We start from the raw sequence: 22,306 nt of genomic DNA, 5'->3' as shown, positions 1-22,306 counted from the left end.
TCTTCCACTTGGCAACCTTACCAGCAGGAGCTGCCATGCCACAAGAGTGCACTAGGCTAAAGATCGACCCTGTTCGCAATACTTTTGTGGTTCAGTTTTGTGTCACATGATGTAGTTGAAAAGAGAACACACAAACCTTCCATTATAACATGACACTATGTACCTTATAGGGCCTCTGAAATGCTATTTCCAGTACAACTCTCATGCAAGAAATCCATAGAGGTGACCTTTGTGAGTATTAGAGTCAAGTTTTAAAGCTTTGCGTGGAGCCAATAATTTACAAATAATTTTTTAAAAGTGCACCTGGTGACTGTTCACACGCAGCCGATTTGGGTGACGCATCCCCGCGTGCAAACCTCCCCACTGAGGTCAGCTGGGCTGTTGGGAGCACCTGTTCATTGGATGCTACTGGACTTACACGGGTGGGACTAGGTGTGATGGGGCGCTATCGTGACTTTTTTTTTCGTTCTTGCGTGCCAGCGTGGGTTGAGGTGGGCGAGGAGGAATATTTTTTATTGCCCGTGTGCTTGATGATAATGAAGCAAGCATAAATATTTTTGCATTGAGGAAAAGACTGATGAAATATTTATTGCTAGCATGCGTTTTATAATTTTAATAAATGGCTTTCCATGGGCGCCCCATTAAACATAATTATGTAAGCTTTAATTCAACTGCATGCATGAAAGAGCAAGCACCTTGATAGACAGCTGAGAAAAGTGGCATGGGATAAAAATCACACATACGATAATTCAACAGTATTGTATTTATGACTAACCCTTTCCATGGGTACAGAACAGTGGCATACAGGTGCACTTACAAGACTGCTGTTATTACATTGCATCCTGTGACACATCAGAATTCAATGCAAAATCCGAAGTGTTGCAAAGCTTTTTTTTGTTTCAGCAATACCTTCAGCCACGCACTGCCCCTTACCAAGCTCTTGGTATGAAACTTGGCAAGATGCAATGTAATAGGGCATGTTCTACTAGCTTTCTTCAGGCACAATACAGAAACATACTACCTTGGTTCTTGGTTCTGTCGCAATTGCTCTGTGGCAGCCTTCTTTAAAGCAACAATTTGCAGCCGGATGTGTTAGGCAAGCTTTCCCTACTTACCATCACAATTCAGCATGAAGTTAGTTTGAAACTGCCATCAAAGAAATGCAGAAGACCATTTATCTTACCCCATCCTCCATTTGGGACTCCACGACTGAAAGGAAAAATTGCACAGCAAGCCAAAAGAACCTGCCAAATGGTTGAGATCAATATGAAAGACCATAATGACAATATCTGCTAGCATGTCTTAACACAGCCAGATTTTACAAAGAAAAAATTTTAAAAAATTAGCACAACAGCAGCAGATGCTACTTTAGACTTCCACATTTTCTACACAGAGATGAGCTTGGCAATAGAACTTTCATAATTTTCCTACAATAGGATTTCGCCACTGGGCCTGACCCAGCCTTGCACTCACCTTCACCCACTCAAGCTGTTTGTTCGCAACGCTGTTCAAACTTAATGCTATCATGACCTCCATGTGCCAAATAAGCTGGTGCGTATGTACTGCTACTGCTTTTTTCCTTTTTTAACAGCAATGGCTTGAATCTTTGCCCAACGTACCCATTTCCAAATTTGCAACCACTAACATAAGCATTTATGCTCTCCTTTGCTTTGAAGTAATGTATGCGCACGCTGCAGCTGTCGAACTGTGTGATAAGATGCAGTTCTGCAACCTTTGCGCACTCTCGCCATCACTGCGTTGCATTTTGCCCGCGCTTTAACCCCAACGATCCGCATTTGCTCTCGTTCTGCATTCAACCACTCTACTACTGCCACGCGCTTTCGCTCGCGCATCCGCCACGCGCTTTTCGCACCGCACTTTAGCCCACGCTTCTGCACTGCCGCTTTTGCGCTCGCGCTCCCCTCCCCTCCCATATAAAAGAGAGCCAGCAGAGTGGGGGGTGAGTGCCCGGCGGGGGGCAAGGCCTTTAATGCTGCACAAATCGGGAGTAGGGAGTGGGACGGCCGACCTTGCGGCGCAGAATGGCATTCTCCTGTTGCAGCACCCGGTATCCCATTTCATCGTCCAGGGCCCGGCGCTTGGCCTCGGGCTCCTCCTCACCCAGGTGCCGGAACTTGCAGCGACCAGCTCGGCGGCAGTCGCCCTTCAGGAAATCCTTGCAAACGGGTGGGATCATGCCCACCACCTGGGGGGGTTCCGACACACCACCGGCTGACGGCGGCAGGCGCCCAGTGGTACGGAACAGCTCTTCCTCCTGTGCAAAAAAAAAGAACACAACCCGGTGGAGATGTCGACCATTAATGACCAAATGTGCTGGAGGTGGTCTACTTTTCTTAATACTGCACACACAATACAAACGGCAGACCTCTTTGGCGATATCAGCTAGAAAACTCTACTTCAAAACATGGCTAGCTTCAGTGTGCACTTTTGAGCTGCGTACGAATGGCAGCGCTATCGTGAAGCAACCAACAAAAATTGTCGCTTATTGCCTCTATCATCTTCTGAAAGGCATTTTCTTTTCTTTTAGCTCTTAGTTATCCACTGAACTGGCAAGTCTATCAATATTTGGTACTGTGTCTTTGTGCATTTATGAACAATCTCAAAGTTTACAAAATGAATACCAGTTAATAACACCAGGCATCGTCACAACCTGTAAACACCCGAATTTTCACCAAATCAAAGCACTGTTTTTTTGCAGCAGGCTTTGCAACTTCCAATCAGTGCATTTGTCTATTTTTTACAGCAGAAGCTGGTTTGGCATATGGTAAGGTATATGGGTTTAATGTCCCACAGTGCCACCAGTTTACAAGGTGTGGCACAGTGCAAGGCTACGCAATTTTAACTACCCAGGGTTCTTTATTATGCACTGAAAACACACCGCACATGGGCACCCTCTGGCTTTCCTTCATCAAAACGCAGCCGTGGCTGGGATCAAACCCACGTCCTTACTATCAGCAAACTTGAGCCCTATCATAGAGCCACCACACCAGGGCATAGCAGAAGCTGGATCTGAAAAAAGTTTCTGTTCAACTTTAGCCAGCACTGATTGCCATTGTCAAACTGTTCATTCAGCTTCATATGTGCCTATGAATCAAGCATTCATTACACATTCCTGAGCCCACATGCTATCCCAACCACCTTTTGTTTACAATTAAGAGCCTTTATGTGCACAGCAGAATAACTGCACACATCTTCAACTTTCAACAAGCATGCATCATAACATGTGACAATATACTAAGCCAGTAAGAAAAACTTAGATGTAAGAAGTACATAGCCATTTTCATATCACCTTAGCTCAGCCATGTCAAAATGGAGCCCCAAATCAGACAAAGAATAAAACCCTTAACCCTTCCAATAAAAATTCTGTTGTGAAACAAGCATTCATGTCGCGTCTCTGCTTTCTTCTGTGTCCTCGTCTTTTCACACTACGTTTCGAAAAATGCTAAAGCTCCAACTTGTCCAGCTTGGCATCCTTGTGAGTATTTTGTTTTCTTTTAAAACCCATGAAAACTACTTCAGTTCGCTGTAATTTTATGCTAAGAAAGCCCATTACAGGCTACCACCCTTGACAGATCATTAGTTATACGATTAAGTGCCATGAAAAGACTAATAATAAAATAGATCTAACTAATCATTTTAATCTGACAGTGTTACCATAACTGCCTTGTTCCGCAGAAAATCTGGCATTGCCAGCGAAAAATCACAGGCCTAGGCAGGTGGTAGTTTGCCGGCAATATGGCTGAGCACTAATTCGCCAATGGGTTGTGTGGTGTAACAATACCAAATGCTGTCACAAAGTTAGGAGGAGCTACCAACTTGGATTTTTCAGTTGAAGTGTGAGTGTGGGATAAGAACCAACCTTCCATTGCATAAAACAGACCTCTCTTTAATAAACTGCAGATGAAGATTACATTTTTTGGATACACATGACGTTGACATAGCTCCCGTGAGAATATCACGTGCAATGACACCATTTTATCTGGAAATGCCTACTTACCGAGCTGTCAAACACATATTCTCTAAGCTCCCCATCCCACAACAGAATGAAGATGAAAAATTTCTATAAACTGGGCTAGCCTAGGCAGTAGTCTTGCTTTCAATACCAGCACCCCCTTGAGATTGCCACTCTTCTAGTTCCACTCAAGATGCATGGCCTAGTTATAATGGCTACGGCTGAAGAAAGGTGGAATTTCCATCAAAACATCTATAGGGGCTATGACACTCTGTCTCAAATAACAGATAGTCACGGCCACACCACGCGGTTATATTGAACAAGGAAGCCCCGCAACTTCCCGCAGGGGTTGAAAAATATGCTTCCAGCCAATGTGGGACTCAAAGATTGCCTCCTAGCTCCAGTGATAGCCTCTTTCCATTGCCCCCCCCCCCCCCTACCCCCAAGCAAATAGAAAAAATAAAAATGAACATTCAATCTGCAGTTAGCCATTGCAAACTGTGCCCTGGCAGGCTAGAAGAGCAACTGATGTGTGCAAAATAGGGGCAGCATTGAAACTAAATTATTGCAGAGGTCTGGCGCTCAGTTGATGAGAGCAATCTGAAAAGTTTGAATACCGGTCACGTGGTACGATGACCTACTAGGGTTAAGTGATGACTGTGTTGTCTGCATAGTCTGACATTTCTGCTGCATAGTCTGCTGCCATCTACAGACAACGCACAGACCGCAGACAGTCTGTGTTACACTGGTGTTTGACTGGCAGTGAGTGCGCACTAATCAGCAAAGTCTGAAATCAAAAGTCATATGATAAAGGTGTCAGTTCCCTCCCACATTTTAGGTTTTAGCACCTCTACTTCCACATAAACTTTCCGCAATGATCTTGCAGCTGTGGGAAGATGTAGTGCAACAGGACACCAATGTATTTCTGAAGCGGTTAACACAGAAGTGACTCATACTAACCCCATATATGACAGCATTGGGTCGAGTGAGCGTCAGGTAAAAGAGGTCACCCTTACTCGACCCGGTTGCCCAGTTGGTGTCTAAATGAACACGCTATCGAGCGAGTATAGCAGCTGTGCCTTGCATCTATATTTGCACTTATTATGCAAGCTACAAGTCCGGGTTTGATTCTGATGCCTTCTATTACCGAGAGCTTAGCTTATTATTTGTTTCCTTGAGGAGGGATTGAAAACATTCAATTTCATTGTTGCTCCTCGATGCACGAGAGCCTTTTTGATCCCAGAGTTCCTTATTACTAGACTCCCTGACTCGACGGCATCTACACGCTTCTAGACAAACAGGTCAAGCGAGTTAACCAAACCCCTGCAACTGAGTTAACTGCTAGCTCCATCACTTCACTAAACCCTACTGCATATACATGTACCCTGCAACTGGTTTTTTATTCGACAAACTCGACCAGACCCTGCCGAGCCCATATATACAGGGCCACTGAGCATTCTGCGAGGACTTGCACTGTGGTAGCTTTCCAACCTTTTTCTGGCGTCTTCTTGGCTGTAAGTCCACTTATTACGAACTTTGCATACAATAAAAGTGAACTGCGTGACCATCAGGTCTGTCATAAGTGGGCTCAACTGTATTTATTTAACAAGCTCGAGAGATATGCGGTGTTCCTGAAAAAGGGCTAAGCTTGCAGTGACTGAAAGAGTGGTCAGAGAAAACACACTGTGCCCCTTCAGTGCACCTGTGTTGCATGAGCAGCCTTTTCTTATCCTCAGTGGTCATCCTTTCAGTGTCCCTTTATCTTACTAGTATTATAAATTTTGTCACATCTCATTGATTCAGGTTGTTAATGTTTAAATTTTAATGTCTGCAAACCGTAATCCTTGCATAGTGTAACTCCCTGTATGCACTTAACAGACAGCCAACATAACCCAATAAAGATGCAGTTGGCTTTAGTGTTCAGCACCAGTTTTTTCTAACTATATAACAAGCTTCCACATTTGAATGAAGGATGTCTAAAAAGTAATGCCTTTTTTTCTAGAACAATGTTCAAAGTTTCTGAAATTCACATAAAATATGTCCACATATCTGACGGACCTATAAAAATTTTTGATGTAGTGTCCATTATTTTGTATAGCCTTGTATGACTAGTGGACAAGAGCATGCATGATTTTGTTGCATATCAACTTTTTTTCCCTTCCCAGGGACAATGCTAGCCCTCAAAACAGCATGGAAACCAAAAAATGATACTCAAATTTGGCTGTACTATGCCCCATCCTCTTTACAGTCCCTGTCTGGCCACTGATTTTTCGTATCTCCACTTTGTAGATCTAAGTTTCAGAACGATGACAGCATCATTTGAAGTGACAGCATCATTTGCATCATGAGGACATGGCAGCAGGCACCTGAAGGAAAAATGTCGGTATAAAGAAGGCACATATGCCCTTGTTCACCACTGTTGCAAAACCATACATTTTGATGGAGATTACATTGAAATGTAACATAGCTGCAGCAGGTGCTAATTTCATAATTTTGAATAAACTGCGTGCAAAAAAAAAAAAAAAAAAAAAAAAAAGAAAGAAAGAAAGAAAGGCAAGGCAGGGGGAGGCACTACTTTTTGAACACTCATTGTACAAACAGGATAGCCTAACTATGGTAGTAGACTCATGTCAAAGCTAGCAAGAACCAATACTTCATGCATCAAGGCATACTGTATTTGGAAAATGTTAGAGTTGGCTAATAAAACATTATCAACTGCTAACATGTCAATTTGCACATTTAAAAAATAACCACTTTCCATTTAACTCAGCTGCTAATGACAGCAACGCTGCTGATCTACAAGTGCTGCCAACAGCTCTTACTCCAAACACTTGGAGATTGCCCACGTAATGCAAATCACTGTATAACTGGGAGTAAATGCAGTGTGAGCCACTCGAGCTTCGATTATTCTGCATTGTCGCAAAGTCATGAGGTCAGTGGTGAAACTGGCAACTGACTTCTTGTAGCAGCTTTTGTAGCAGAAGAAATCGCAGTTTGTAGCAGAAAAAATGGCATTTTGTAGCAAATATTTGAGCTTTTGTAGCAAAAAAAAAAAACTTTTTGTAGCAAAATTTCAAATTTCGAGACGCTTAAATAAAGAAGGCTAGTTTATTTCTGGAACCCGATTTCTCAGGTGTTTATAATGACCATAGCCATACCAAGCTTCAAGTTCAAAAGCAGTTTGAAGTGCCGTTATTTCCTTAAAATGCCCCAAATTAAGCAAACAGGAGGTTTTGCTAAAAACAAAGCCTTTTTTGTTTTCAGAGGGAAGGCATAACGCGATATGCAACAACACTAAAAACACTGTAGCCTTGGAAAGAAAGTAACTAGCTGTCTCAATATAAACACTCCTTGTAGAAATTGAGAGCTGTCGCTTCTTAAAACTGCAACTTTAAGGCATTATTTCTTCTCTTGCTTTGATGACTACAGCTTGGACAGTGCTGCTGCGAGCCTTTCCTGTCCATTCTTCAGGAGGGCTTGTCCACTCCCAACATCTGCAAAATTTTTAGACTTGATGCCTTTTGAGAAAAGCAGCTCAGCACTGGTGCTCATATTCTTGGCCAGCCTGATCTCTTCCTGTACCTTTTCCTGATTCTGACCTAATTTCTGGGCATCCTTGTCCTGTACATCAGGGTAACGTCGAGGCTCCTTTTTTTCTCAAGACCCATGCTGATTGCAGGGAAAGGGGAAGAATACTTTTGCAGGTCCTGGCTGGAGATTTTTTTTCCCCCTCGAGAGAGGCACGCTGCTGGCACTGCTCGGTCAAAAGGCGTGATGCGCAGGGATGTAGAGTGAGCATCGATCCCATGCGTTTGCAATCTTTGCTTTCATTCTTTTTCTTCCGGTGGTTTGGCGGGGTGGCTGGTTAATCTAGGCGACGCAGGGACTCAGAGTCGTGACTCTGCTTCTTCGCAGCGCACTGCAGGGATTGTGCGTATGCTTTCCTCATTGTAATGGAAACGTCCAAGGGTACTTACTGAGTTATTTGCACACGCGCGTGCCCACAGACAAGCAGTTTTGTAGTGGCGGGAAAGAAATAACTGTTGGTTGGTTGGTTTGTGGGTTTAACGTCCCAAAGCAACTCAGGCTATGAGAGACGCCGTAGTGGAGGACTCCGGAAATTTCGACCACCTGGGGTTCTTTAACGTGCGCTGACATCGCACAGCACACGGACGCCTTGCTTTTCGCCTCCATCGAACTGTCAAGAAAGATAATCGCCTAAAGGGCGCGTAAATGTTGACTTTTGGAGTTAAGCTGTGAAATTATACAAGATTTTTCACATAAGGGATTGAACTCCAGGTACAAAAGCAGCCAATAGAGTCCAGTGCGAGCGCACAGAAGCAGTCAAATCCTTAGCGCTTCCTCCGCTGCTACTCAGGCCATCGCCGCCCATACCTCACTGGTACGGAAAAAAAGGAAGCAAGCGTGCATATTACTCCAGCTGTGCTTTGCGGAAGGCAGTTTCAAACCCTCACTCATTTGAGACCCTGCCGTCAGCGTTGGCCAGCCTGCTTGCACATCCTTTGCGCGTGCGGGTGCGCCCGCGCACGCACGCACACACACACACACGCACACACAAACACACACGCACAATTTAAGCGAGCCCTCAGGGCAGATCGAAGCCGTCACACATTTGAACATGCTTCGACCCTTTGACGGCCAGCCTGCCAGCCCATCCTTTCACCTTTCCTGCGCATTGGACTTAAAAATATCTTGCAGCCCCCTCTCATCATTCCCTCCCAGTAGACGAAAAAAAAAAAAACACCGGCAGGAAATGCTGAAGTAACGTAGACAAACGTCAATTTCATGCAAGGGTAGAAGAACGGGCCAGTTGGCAGTTCATCTTAGGAAAACAAAACAGCACACTCCTGACACACGGTGTTGTAGTCTCTCTCTTTGTCAGTGTGTCAGGAGTGCATTGTCTTGTTTTCCTAAGAAAAAAAAAAGTCATTTTATGTCATGCGATTGTCCACCCAGTAACTGCAAAAATATTCTTCCACCTTGCAGTGTTGCCAGCAAATGTCAGTTTTGGTTTTGAGACAGCTCGATTTCGCTGTCGGCAGAATTATTCAGCGACTTTTGGTGCAGGCGCAGCGCTGAAGTAGGCAAAAAATTGATTTTGTAGCAGCATGTAGCAGGATTTCTGATATGGCGCAGTTTGGCGCAGCAGTTCCACCACTGCGAGGAGTAAGACCATCATTTTTATCTGGAGACACGTTAGTTTGCTCACTTTGATCTGTGGCCCTCCTGCTTGGCAAGAATGCCACTGGGCACCGCATAAGCAGCAAGCCCCGTAATGAGTGGTATACACACCTGCTTAATGTTCAAGCAAGTTTTTTCTGGGCAATTCAGCCTCTGACACATCCCAATTCATAATATTTACAAGCAAAGTTTCATGCACGACATTCAGATGCTTTTTAGAGGATCACTGCACAGCTCCCAGATGGCATACCTCAGCCACTGAAGTTAACATTCCTCGCATAAGCTGTAGACAGCGTAGGGGCATCACCAAATCCCTAAACAGAAAATCGCTTATCATTAACAAATGCAAATATAAGACCAATCGACCACTTAGAAAGCAAGGCAGCAGCCAAGTACCACCCATCATGCAACAGTCAATAAAAATACAGTTTAAAGAAAGAGTATATTCTAAAGTATCAGCAAAGTAAACAAGCCACAGTTACAATTTATATTTAAAACAAAGACACAATATATGTTCACACTATCTTTGCACCACTAAGAAGTTTCTTTGGTCATAGTGATGTGGCTAGCAACAAGACAGAGTCCACATGCTTACCTATTAATTCCAACATGCCTAGAGGTGCAAATGATCGTAAGCATTTTGAAGTAAGCTTGCTATAAAAGCAAGAGAAAATTCAGTTGAAGTAGCTTCTTCAACTTGCGATTCTAAAAACCGATAATGCTTGACATGAAGGTACCAATACCGGAAGGTTGTAGGCAGTAATGACCATAATTAGGTGGGCATATATTATTACGTGCCTAAACTTCCATTTAACAAAGCTAAATAAACATTTTACTACCTTAAGCAAAAATTTTTAAATGCCAAAGCTGTAAATAATGTTAATACAGTCCAGCCCACTTATAACAGCCGCAGATATAACAAACGCTCGCTTAGTACGAACGAGGGCGGTGCTACCGTCAAAATATATATTGGGGCAATGGCACAGTGTCTCACATAGAACGAACTGTTGTGGCCTCAACACTTGATTAGAGCGAACACGAAGCTGTCGGGCCCCCGTAGTTGACCGAGCCGGCGGTGTTTGGCGCGGTTTCACTCGACTGCGAACCCGCGGCAGGCGAATTTCGCGCACTTTGTGTTCCCTTGACACGACGCAAACACAGAGCGCACAAAGCGTCCCCCGGCGCTCCTTTGCGGGTAAAATAAAGTAAAAAAAGAAAAAGCGCGCGTTGAAAAATGAAAACGAAAAAGCGCGCGCGCTCGGTGACGAAAGAGAAAGTGGCGCCGCCCGCGTCGCTGTGATGCATCCACGTGATCTGCATCGGCCAATCCGGAAAGTCAGGCGCCTGCTCTACCGGCTCAAACCGGTTCTCCATTTGTTGCTCCGTTGCCACCCCGCGCCGAGGGCATTGCGCCGTCGATTCTTTCTGTGCGATGGCACTGCGTTGACATCGTTGCAGCATCCGTGCCTTTCCCAGATCGGGGAGTTGAAGGCTGCCTCAACGCGCGAGCCCAAGGGCTTGACTTGCGTCTGGTGCGATGGAGGACTGTACGTCGACCTCTTCAGGTGCTAAAAGGAAAGCTGTCGACATCGCAACGAAGATGGCCATTGTTAATGAACTTGCTCAAGGTGCAAAAAACTGCGAACTGGTCAAGAAGTACGGACTGTCGAAATCGACCATTTCAACCATTGCTAAGGGCAAGGAAAAGATTCTTGGTGCTACCGTGAATGCCAACCCGACGACTAGAAAGTGCCTTCGGAAGGCGACCTACACGAACGTTGAGGACGCACTGCTGAAGTGGTTCGCTGACGCCCGGTCTCGCAACGTTCCGATCAGTGGACCGCTGATGCTCTCCAAGGCTAAAGGCTTCACCTTCCTTTTGGACTTTCCCGATTTCAGCCCAGGCAATGGATGGCTCCACCGGTTTAAGGCTCGCCACGGAATTGTTTTCAAGGCGGTCGTCGGCGAGGCCGCTTCTGTGAACAACGAGGACATCGATGCGTGGCTTTCTGACAACCTCCCAACAATCACGAGCTATGCTCCACGGGACGTTTACAATGCCGACGAGACTGCGTTGTTTTATCAGACGTTGCCATCTAAAACACATGCCTTGAAAGGCGACAAGTGCGCAGGAGGGAAGAACAGAAAGTTGCACATAACCGTTCTTCTGTGTGTCAATATGGACGGCAGTGACCGGCGGCTGCCTTTTGTCATTGGCAAGTCACGTAAGCCGCGATGCTTTGGAAGCTACGTGCCCGTACACTACAGGAGCAATACAAAAACCTGGATGAGTCGTGACTTATTTGCAGAGTGGCTTGTCGAGTTCGACCGCGCCATGGCACGAAAAAACGGGAAGGTCCTGCTCGTGCTGGATAACTGTGCGGCGCACCATGTGCAGCCTTCCTTGAGTGCAGTGACAGTGCTCTTTTTGCTTCCCAATGCAACCTGCAAAATTCAGCCGCTGGATATGGGCATCATTCATGCGTTCAAGGTGTGCTACCGGCGGCGCGTCATCCAACGCTTATTGATCGCGATTGATGCTGCCATGCCAGCTCGCATCAGCTTGCTTGCCGCCGTGGAGATGTTGAAAGCGGCGTGGATGGAACTCACCGTGGAGTGCATAGCAAATTGCTTCCGCAAGGCGGGTTTTATGGGCCCAGGCACCGAGGACGCCATAGATCACCCACTGGAAGGCCGGTCGCACGAGGACTTGTGGCAACGCGTCATTGACACGCAGCTGGGCGGACCTGACGTTGCCTGGGACGATTTCGTTTCTGCTGATGACGACGCCGACATTGCGGAGCCATACACTGACGAAGCTATTGTGCGTGAAGTGCGAGCCCTTTTTGACTGCCCAGAGACCGACGAGGACGATGACGAGGATGCTGCTCTACCGCCGGTTGCTGTGAACGCTTCAACCGCGATCTGTTACATCCCTTCGCTTAAGGAACTCATGTGCAGCAGAGGCCTTAGCGATGAACATATTACCGCGCTGGAAAAATTAGAAACGGCAGTGATGCGATCAGCTTTGAAGAAGCAGACATGCATCACAGACTTTTTTCAAAAATAAAGTTAACTTTCGTCTCGCTTGCTCTTTTTGCCCGTATTATAGGTGGTTCACTTACTACGAACTTTGGATACAACGAACAGATGCCGCGTGACGATCAAGTTCGTTATAAGTGGGCTGGACTGTATATGCTGATTTTCGTTATTTTCATTAAAATGACTACTTCAGCCGAGTTTCTTTAAATATACATGGCTATGTGTGCTCCGATAGCGTGTATTTCCACAGTAACTCCCTGAAACATGCTCAGATGAAACGAGCTTGGTTACGGAGAGCTGCTGTAAAAATATTCAGCAGACAATCTAAGGACTACCTACAAGTACACAGGTGAAAGCTAGCTTATGCAATAAGGTGCGCACTGCCGCTAAGACAGATTCCAACGCTTTCTCCTGTGGCACACACCAGCACGTAACCAGTAACACGATGCCCTATAGAGAGAACAATACCTCTGTACTCCTTTTGCTTCTCCGAGGACACCCTTCCCACTCCTACTCCTCTGACAATGCCCGCTGTGCTAGTAACGTCTCACTTGCCGCTTAACCCTTTCGATATCGGGCGTTTATGGCTGCGACGCACCCCCTGTGTCGGCTTGGTTTCAGGGAACGAGTACAGCGATTTATTTTTTATTAAGATTGTTATACAAATAACATAGTCAATGGAATCTGCACATTTCAGTGTTCTGCAGGTGTTAATTAACTTCATCATTATTAGCCTGATTATAAATTAGAAAATGAGAATAATATAAGAAAAAGCTGCTCGATGCTTCCTTAGAGTCCGAATTCAAGCTCGGCTCATATTTATAATCAAAAGAGCCACCGCTCCAGTTAGCAGTCAAAGGTTCCGCGCGGTCAGCCATCTGAAAGTAACCATGCGCACGGAAGGCGCACTATCGGTGGCCCGAACAACAAAGAAATGGAACGTTGTGAAATAAAGATGATAGAGGGAGATGAAAAGAGGCTAAAACAACCCCCTTTGCTGCTGCTAGTCATGAGCAAGGGCGTGGCAAGAGAAAGCGAATGCAGTGATCGAATCATGTCGACCTATTGGAGAGGCAACAGCACGAGCCCCTGAACGTGAGACGTCGTAGCAGACATGCCAACATAATACGAATAAAAACCTGCAAACCTACGGCAGATAGCAGAACAACCTTTGAGCCCGTAACCACACGCATGCACCGCGAAACGCACGCCGAGCAACCGCGCCCCCCAGCAAAGAAAGTGGCGGGAGTGGAAGCGGTCGCTCCATACTCTTCAATACATATGTACCAACACAACGCGGGGCGAAAATAAGAACTTGTAGAAAGATATCACAGATGGCACAGCCTGTCCAAGTGCGCCAGCTTCGCACTCAGGTGCGAAGTTTTGAAGGCACAGTAGAGAATTTACCGGTATGTCGGTGATACCGTGGGGGGAAGTGCGAAAACATACCAGTACATTTGTGACAATGAAGGGGTTAAGTGGCTCAACAATGGCTAGTGCCCTAGTTGCTATGGCAACCAGTAAGGCACGACTGGATTTTACTGTCGCTCGCTGCGAACACTTCCTGGCTTTCGCCTTACTAAACAGGACACTGGCTAGAGCGATCATTCTGGAATGAATACCAACAGTTTGCTCCTTCAGAATCATGTTTCAGGAGAAGTGCAACTACACTGCTGTCATTCGTCATTTCAGAGCACAACACACTCTCTCACAGTACAACAAGGCCATACCTCTCACAATAAAGCACTAAGTTGTGTGCGTAGCCTGCGTCTCAAGGAGCACTGCCATATTCCTTAACTCATGGTCTCAGCATTGCCACGTGTATACTGTACAGTTTGCTGTTTCCTCTTCACGTGTTTGTTATGAAGTGACTCCATTCGGATGGTTTCCTCACAGTAACTATAACCCAAGCTCATGTGATGAAGGGTGTCCTGTGATGACATAAGACAGAGATCACTCGTTCATGACTATCCACAGAGAATACAATCCCATCACTCAAAGTAGCTCAATTTGGCTCCTACCAGTGCCTACCAACCTTAAACCCTGGAAGTTAAAATTAACTTGGTTTTTCTGTACAAATAAACTGACAGCTGGTATCTTTGAAACCTTTCGGTTATATATTGCCCCTACAGGACAGATTACATGATGGACAATAGCTCAATAGATAGTTTTGGACAATGCTATCAGTACTGTTCAGGCAGGTGAGCAATGCAGGAGAACAATGTGCACCAGCAGTAGGTGGCAAATCCCCCAGAGTTTGTACAAAATATCTGGCCTGAAATTCAAAAATAATTCCACAATTTAAAAGGTAGAACAGGGGCAGTATTCAAGGAAAGCAAGAAATATTTTTTGAATTATGCAGGCCAAGTATTGTCTGAACCTCACTTAGCTCCGATTTCCTCCTCCATCAGCACCACCTGTTTCCGTTTCCTTTGCCGGCAACGTCTCAAGAACTTGCAGAAATCTCTCCCAGAAGACTCTCAGAAAAATCTGACCAATTTATATAGTTTTCTTATGTTTGACCCCATTTTGAGCAGCTCCATTGCTTTTCTTTTCCGACTTGCCCACCACCTTTCTGGTATCTCCTCCCGTACATGCACAGATGTTCTGGACACTTCTTTGCCAGCATGCATGAAATTTTCCAATAGCACAGCTGTGTCTGCATGCTGACAAGCTAGAGATGTGTTTCGAGCTAAGCATAAAAATTTTCAGTGCCCATTTATCAACTGTAACCACTTCAAACGTCTTATCACAAAACATACGCCCTGTACATGCAAGATGCAATTTGAAGAAATTTTTTGAGCACTGAAATTATCAACCTGTGGAGTACTTTGGTGCAGAGCAGCGTCGCTGTAGGAACCTCACATTTTCAACCTAGAGCACTTCGGAGCAATAAAACATTATACTGAATTACCCTGCAGCATGAACTCTTTATTGCTAAGCCTCTTCAGATGGCAAACAATGCCATAAAAATTAAAAACAAAGTGCACGGAGTGTTACCCCATTAAATTTTTAACTGATAGGCTTTCGATCCTGGTTTTACCCTTTACAGTAAAAACAGACGACACCTTTAAAGGGCCACTGTCCAGGGAAGGACCTTTTAAAGGCCGGTTCACACTGCGGGAACACAACAGCGGCGTCGACAAAACACGTCCGCCCGTCAAGCCAGAGACATGTTTCCGAAGACTCTTGTTTCCAAACAGCTTGTCACACTGCACAAGCAGATGAGGAACAAGGCAGGTTGCCGGGGTGCTACATCGGTGTTACAGATTTGGGCGACGAAAACTAAATGCAAACAGCAGTCGTCGGCAGTGTTTGACTTGTTCACTGGCTGAGCAAAAATACCGGCGACGACACACCACCCTCACATTCATTTAACCGTGATTGATCGTTCTTTAATGGTTTTCGTGCTCACAAACAGCACTTTAAAAAAAAAAGGAAGAAAAAGAAAACAGCTCCCCTTCATCGCTTTGTTGTCTCGCGCGGTACGGCATCTTGAATGCAGTCGGGCAGTAGGCCGCAATTGAAACCAGCTGTGGTGGAGCCGCCGTGGTCCCCTTCCTATCTCCGGCCTGTTCTTGTGCGCAAGGCCCTTCCTTGTGGTGGGGCCGTCGTGGCTCCCCTCCTCTTTTGTGTGCCGGATTCCCTAGTCGCCCGCAGCCACGCTAGAAGAGGCAGCAGAGGAGCGTCACTGAAGTTTTTTTCAGTGTGATGAAGAGTTCGGCAAGCATTCCTGCAGAATTTGCCGTTCCGTGTAGCCGGGCGACAAAGACGTACTTCTGGACAGTTCGTGTTGAATCCGTGTGACAGGGTAGCTGACATTACGCGAACACGCTGCCGCCAGACAGAGTCGACCAAATGTTTCCGCAGTGTGAACCAGGCTTAAGCAAAGGAGCCCAGTGTTTCGATCAGGTACGGGAACACGCTGTCGCCAGAGAGTCGACCAAATGTTTCCGCAGTGTGAACCAGGCTTAAGCAAAGGAGCCCAGTGTTTCGATCAGGTACCGGAGATAGTCTGTACAAAATGCCACAGCGATATGCGCACCGCAAAGCAGCAAACATACAAATCAAAGCTCTCTCATCCTCCCCGTCGGGAAACCAGCTTCCTCCTCTCTCCACGAGCCTCAAGGATGACGTCTTAGTCGAAAACAACATCCATTGGTTCGCCTCGCCGTCTGAGGGTGAAGGATGGGTGTCTACCGCTCGCTGCACACTTTTCCCTCGCCACGGCCAGACTGAATCTCGCAGCGTGCGCTCCCTCGCCCGTTCCTTTTTTTTTTTTTTTCCCCGCGCACAGGAAGTGCCACGCCTTACCTCCCGCCAAATGCGGAGGAGGAAGGGGAATTCGTCTTGCGGAGGCTAGACGACCGGACAGGAGAGTGAAAAACCTTTGCGACGGAACGGGAGGAGAGAAGCACGACTGCGGTGGCTGTAACTACGTTATGTTACGTTTCTCCACTGACAAGTGGGACAGCTGACGCGACCACCGCACAGCAACAGGCAGAACCGCGCGGATCGGCCATTTCGACGCCGTTCATCGGCCGCGCAACGCTTCCTCCCGCCGACAAGTCTCAGCGTGTTCCTGCCACGCGCCAAATGTGTGTGCGTGCGTGTGTGTGCAAAAGCTGGCCAAGCCTGGAGCTCGAGGGAGAGAGCGTCGCCCTCGCCCGTCTACAGGAGGTGGAGGAGATGCGTTCGGACCACTTGCGATTGAGTCATCCCATCTTGCCCAGACACTTTGGGCGCTCCATTTCTTGTGAGGGTATACCCTTTCCCTGTGAACGGGAAAACCTATAAAAAGCAGCGGCCGACTCCGCTGAGACAGAGACTACTTTGACGCGCCGTTGGCACGACGCTAGACACCAGCTGTGTGAGAGTGTCTGTAATCTCTCCGGGTCAGCTTCACTGCCCGTTTCTTCATGATGTTGCAGTAAAGGTTGTTTCGTTAAAAGACGCCTCGTCTTTGCTGGCACCTTTGATGCCGTCCGCCGTCCACGGAGCCGCCAGGCCAACGCTACCGAGGGGCCGCGCGCCGCACGTAATAACTGCTGGCAGTGGTACGCTACCCCAGGCACTCGCGACCCCAAACGTAACAATTGGTGAACAGCGGTGGGACGACGACGACCAAGCCGTAACCGTGGTTGGAGGGACGAGCCAGGCGATACCGTCGTCCAACAACTGGTGAACAGCGGAGAGACGAGGACGACCAAGCAGTGACCGTGGTCGGTGAAACGAGCCAGGCCTGACCGAGGTGCAACATCTGGTGGGAAGAGCGGAGATGTCCGAGGCGTGACTCGTGAATCAAAGCAGCTCAGCGGAAAGGCGGGAGCAGTGCAACGAGCCCTGTGTGATGACTGGTTGCCTGCTGCGGAACGACTGCATTGGATTCTTGGCTGCGAGGTTTGGTGAGTGCGGGACTTTCTTCTACTGAGTTTTGCCAGGCTTTTGTTAAGTAGAGAACAGAGCTGGTAATGGTGTTGTCGTTGTTGCTGGGTTAATTGCAGCAAGGCAATAGTGAGCAGTAGAGAAGGCAGCACTCGGAACAGCCATGAATTTGGACTTGAAGTCGTTGCGCAAACCGAAATTGCTGGAGCTTGCGGAGGAGCTGGGTCTGAATTTGTCAGACAAACTCAGAAAACCAGAAGTGTTAAAGGCTATTCTTGAGTCGAAAGCTGAAGATGACGAGCTTTTGGAATGCCTTGAGATCATTAACGAACGTCAAGAAAAAGAGGAACGTGAACGTAAGGAAAGGCTAGAAAAAGAGGAACGTGACCGTAAGGAAAGGCAAGAGAAAGAGCAACTGGACCGTCAACTCGCTATAGAAATAAAACGTATCGAGGTAGACGTGGGACGCGGTGGTAGTGCAAGTCGGGCTCACGGTGCAGGAGAACGGGAATCGTTCAAAATGAGGGACCTAATGCGGCCGTTTGAGCTTGGAGGGGACATTGGTTTGTTCCTGGTTAACTTCGAGCGAACGTGCGAGAGGCAAGGGTTTTCTCGGGAAACGTGGCCACAGCGCTTGCTCACTTTGTTACCCGGTGAGGCGGCAGACGTAATCGCTCGCTTGACAAAAGAGGAAGCAGATGATTACAACAAAGTGAAATCGAGTCTGCTAAGAAAGTACAGGCTGTCAGCAGAAGCATTCCGTCGGAATTTTCGGGAGTATGAGAAAAACAAAAGTGAGTCGTATACAGAGTTTGCCTACAAGCTTATGTCAAGCATGTATGAGTGGCTCAAAGACGAAAAAGCGTATGGTAACCACGATAAGGTTCTACAGTGTTTCGGGCTAGAGCAGTTTTACAGTCGGTTACCCGAGAACGTGCGGTATTGGGTCATGGATAGGCCAGATGTTAGTACGGTGGATAGAGCCGCCGAGTTAGCTGAAGAGTTTGTGACACGTCGGGCTCGTGGAGCTAAGGACGGTCAACAGGGGGAATTCGGCTCTAAGTTTGAGAGGCCGAAGTTCAAGCCCTTTAAAGCTAAGGAGAAGAAACGTGGTGCGGATGCGAGTCAAAGCAGTCTGGCCGACGGTAAAGCGACGGTGGTAACCGAAGCCGAACGGAAAAAGAGGTTCGAGGCAAGGCAATCGCGAGTCTGTTATACGTGCCAGAAGCCTGGTCCTTTTTCGGCACAGTGTCCAGAGACAAAACCAAAGATCGTGTTTTTGTCATTATGCCGAAGTGACGAGAACATGAAGCTTCTCGAACCGTACACTCGAGACCTCCTCGTGAACGGGAAACAGTGTCGAGTGCTTCGCGATTCTGCGGCTACCATGGATGTGGTTCACTCCTCTCACGTAGAACCAGAGATGTTCACGGGTGAGTGCGCGTGGATCAAACTGGCCGTGGAAGCTCGCAGCGTGCGTTTGCCAATAGCCAAAGTGCTTATTGAGGGACTTTTCGAGGCACTTGAGACAGAAGCGGCGGTGTCATCTGTGCTTCCTCCTCAGTACCAGTACCTATTTTCAAACAAGTCCGATCACCTCTTGCGCGAAAATGGGCTTGTGTTTGGAGAGGGTAGCGTACAGGCCTTGACCAGATCTAGAGCTCAGGAGCTAGCTGCAAAGGCGGTAGTACCGGAGAGGTGGTCAAGCAATGAGAAAGGGTCGAAGGTACAGCACGCTGAGATTAAGACCACATACGCCGTAGACACAAGTGAGCCTGAAAAGTCAAAGGTACCAGAGTGTGAGAAACAGCTTGGGGAAGCGGCCGAGCAACGTGACCACAGTAGTGAGCCGACCGATTCTCGAACAGAAGAGCATCGTGTTACCTTGGTCGAGCCACTAGCTGAGATGGTTAGCTCAGGCTTAATCGGCGAGAAGTCCGAAGTGACGCCATTAAGCGATGTGAACTGCATGCCGACCCAAGTAGCTGCAGGAGATACAGTTCCATCAAATGAGTGTGGGGAACTGGTAGTAACTGAACCGTCTCTCGAGTCGAAAGCAGAAGCTTGTGTAGAGCGCGACGGAGATGGAAATGAGCTAGGAGAAGAGAAACTTTCAGTTTCCGAAATCAGCTGTTTCGTAGAGCAGGGCACGCAGAAAAACGAAGTGCCGATCAGGGAAACTGCGCAGCCCGCGAGTTGTGATCAGCTAGGGCCGACCGACGAGGAGTGCGAGTACGCTGTAGAGAGCGAGACTTGCGAAGGCGACAGCGAACGACCAGAGCAGAGTCAGAATAGTTCGTGCCCCAATACCTCGCTAGGTTGTATTCGCAAAGGCAACCCCAGTGTGAACGCGGACGTAACACACATGACCCTCACGCAATCCGAAGCGCCCCAGCTGTTGAAGGAACTCGATCTTGCTCCGGTTAGCTCTGAGCGAGGCGACGCACTGAGTGGCGAGCCGCCAGAGCAAATGCCTAGAGGTGGGACTGACGCAACTGACGTAAGCCGTTGTTGTTCGGATTTGACTGAAAGTGAGTCATACAATGCAGCCGCGGCGCCGCCAGAGGAAATGCCTAGCTTGAGGGCTTGCGTGAGCAGTTGTTGTTCGGACTTGTCTGGAGGTGAGTCATGCGCTGCTGGCCGCGATGCAGACGCGGCACCACACTTTGACCACTCAGACGACACCGGTGTCCTACTAGCTCCGGTTACCGCTAGAACGTTGACCGCTAGCTTGTCAGAGATGGCCCAGAAAGAAAGTAGAAGGCTAGTATTCCAATGCGGCCGACGAAAAACGCGAAAGGGCAGGCGCGAGAAAGAATGCTGCCATCGTAAGGAGAGAAAACTCCAAAGATTGCGAAAAGAAAGCAGAAAGCATGTGTTCCAGTGCTGTCGCAGAAAAGAGCGGAAAGGCAGGCGCAAGAAAGAATGGAACAAATTGAAGCTATCGCGAAAAAGAAAGCGACTATCCCAAAGGCACAAATGCGCCCGTGCCGAGAAAATGCGTGACTGGTGCGCAAAGCGTAAGGAGAGGGATAGGTTGTTTAGAAAAGCGAGTGACTCGTGCTCGTATGTTTCTTTGCACAGAAACAGGAAGGTACGGTTATTCCGTGAAACGGACAGCCGAAGCTTTAGTGAAAAGGGTGATCTCAACGGTAATACCGATGGCTTAAGTCGAAGCTCCTAACGTGAGAAGCCTGTTTTCACTTGTTGGTGTTTTTCTTCCTGACATAGGATTTTGAACATATTGCATTGCATTAATTTTGTTGAAGGGACGTTTTTGAAAGCGCAATTTTCAAATTTGTGGACGCGTTCCAAGTGCTGCTGAGCTGCCCTTTAGTATAGATAGGGGCGTAAGAGGGAAATAGTCTGGCATAACTTAGTGAAGATTGTGCCGTGCTTGCTGGCTGACCGGTTGAGTTTTTAGCGTGGTTGTGACGTTGTGGGTTATCAGCAAACTCTCCTGAAGACAAGTTGCAGAGTGCCTTGGAAACCCGGACTTGCCAAGGACTTCTTCAGGCTGACTGGCTCAAGAGAAGCAGTCGGACGACCCCGGCTAGCAGCAATATCCCGATCCCTCCGGACAGCGGATGAAGTCCCCTGCCCTTCGGGATCTCCCTTCCCCGGCGGGGCAGTCTGTTACGTTTCTCCACCGACAAGTGGGACAGCTGACGCGGCCACCGCATAGCAACAGGCAGAACCGCGAGCGGATCGGCCATTTCGACGCCGTTCATCGGCCGCGCAACGCTTCCTCCCACCAACAAGTCTCAGCATGTTTCTGCCACGCGCCAAATGTGTGTGCGTGCGTGTGTGTGCAAAAGCTGGCCAAGCCTGGAGCTCGAGGGAGAGAGCGTCGCCCTCGCCCGTCTGCAGGAGGTGGAGGAGATGCGTTCGGACCACTTGCGATTGAGCCATCCCATCTTGCCCAGACACGTTGGGCGCTCCATTTCTTGTGAGGGTTAACCCTTTCCCTGTGAACGGGAAAACCTATAAAAAGCAGCGGCCGACTCCGCTGAGACAGAGACTACTTTGACGCGCCGTTGGCACGACGCGACACCAGCTGTGTGAGAGTGTCTGTAATCTCTCCGGGTCAGCTTCACTGCCCGTTTCTTCATGATGTTGCAGTAAAGGTTGTTTCGTTAAAAGACGCCTCGTCTTTGCTGGCACCTTTGATGCCGTCCGCCGTCCACGGAGCCGCCAGGCCAACGCTACCGAGGGGCCGCGCGCCGCATGTAATAACTGCTGACAGTGGTACGCTACCCCAGGCACTCGCGACCCCAAACGTAACAGTTATTACTCTTTTCAAAAACACTTTGCAGCCTTGCGTTCTGGGGGCGTAGTCTCACAGTCACCGGGGAAGAAAATATTTTCGACTGAAGGGTGGACAGAGGGCCTTTAAGGAATGCTTCAGACGATGCTTACTTAAAGAATGTATATTTCGCACACTTGTGAGCACAGTAGCGTAAATGTGCTGATGTGTGGCTGCGTACTTTTTATAAAACTTTATTACGTATATATATATATAAAACTTTATTATATAATAAAGTCTCCTCCACAATAAAACCTCTCCAATTGTTCATGCCTGCCGTCCAGTTGTCACATTCTATGCACACCCGTGCATCACTCAAGCAGAAGTAATTAATCAGACTTGGCTCGCCTTGTGCTCGGTGTAGCAATTCTGCCTGCACTCAAAACCTAGGCTAATCC

At 47.7% G+C, this 22,306-nt stretch overlaps 1 protein-coding gene across 1 annotated transcript in view; it reads right to left on the bottom strand.

The window, feature by feature from the left end:
* Positions 1-22,306, bottom strand: part of LOC146199514 (zinc finger CCCH domain-containing protein 10-like) — a 35,942-nt gene that overhangs the window by 2,662 nt on the left and 10,974 nt on the right. Inside the window, exon 4 of the mRNA XM_084595009.1 lies at positions 2,030-2,275. Within this exon, the coding sequence (XP_084451135.1) occupies positions 2,030-2,275 (246 nt within the window). The remainder of the gene's footprint in view (positions 1-2,029; positions 2,276-22,306) is intronic.

Source organism: Amblyomma maculatum, chromosome 2 (assembly GCF_055883805.1).
Source record: "Amblyomma maculatum isolate TAMU_Amacu chromosome 2, ASM5588380v1, whole genome shotgun sequence".
NCBI classification, from domain to species: domain Eukaryota; kingdom Metazoa; phylum Arthropoda; class Arachnida; order Ixodida; family Ixodidae; genus Amblyomma; species Amblyomma maculatum.
The sequence above is the reverse complement of the archived record's forward strand: the minus strand, read 5'-3'. Positions and strand labels throughout refer to the sequence as shown.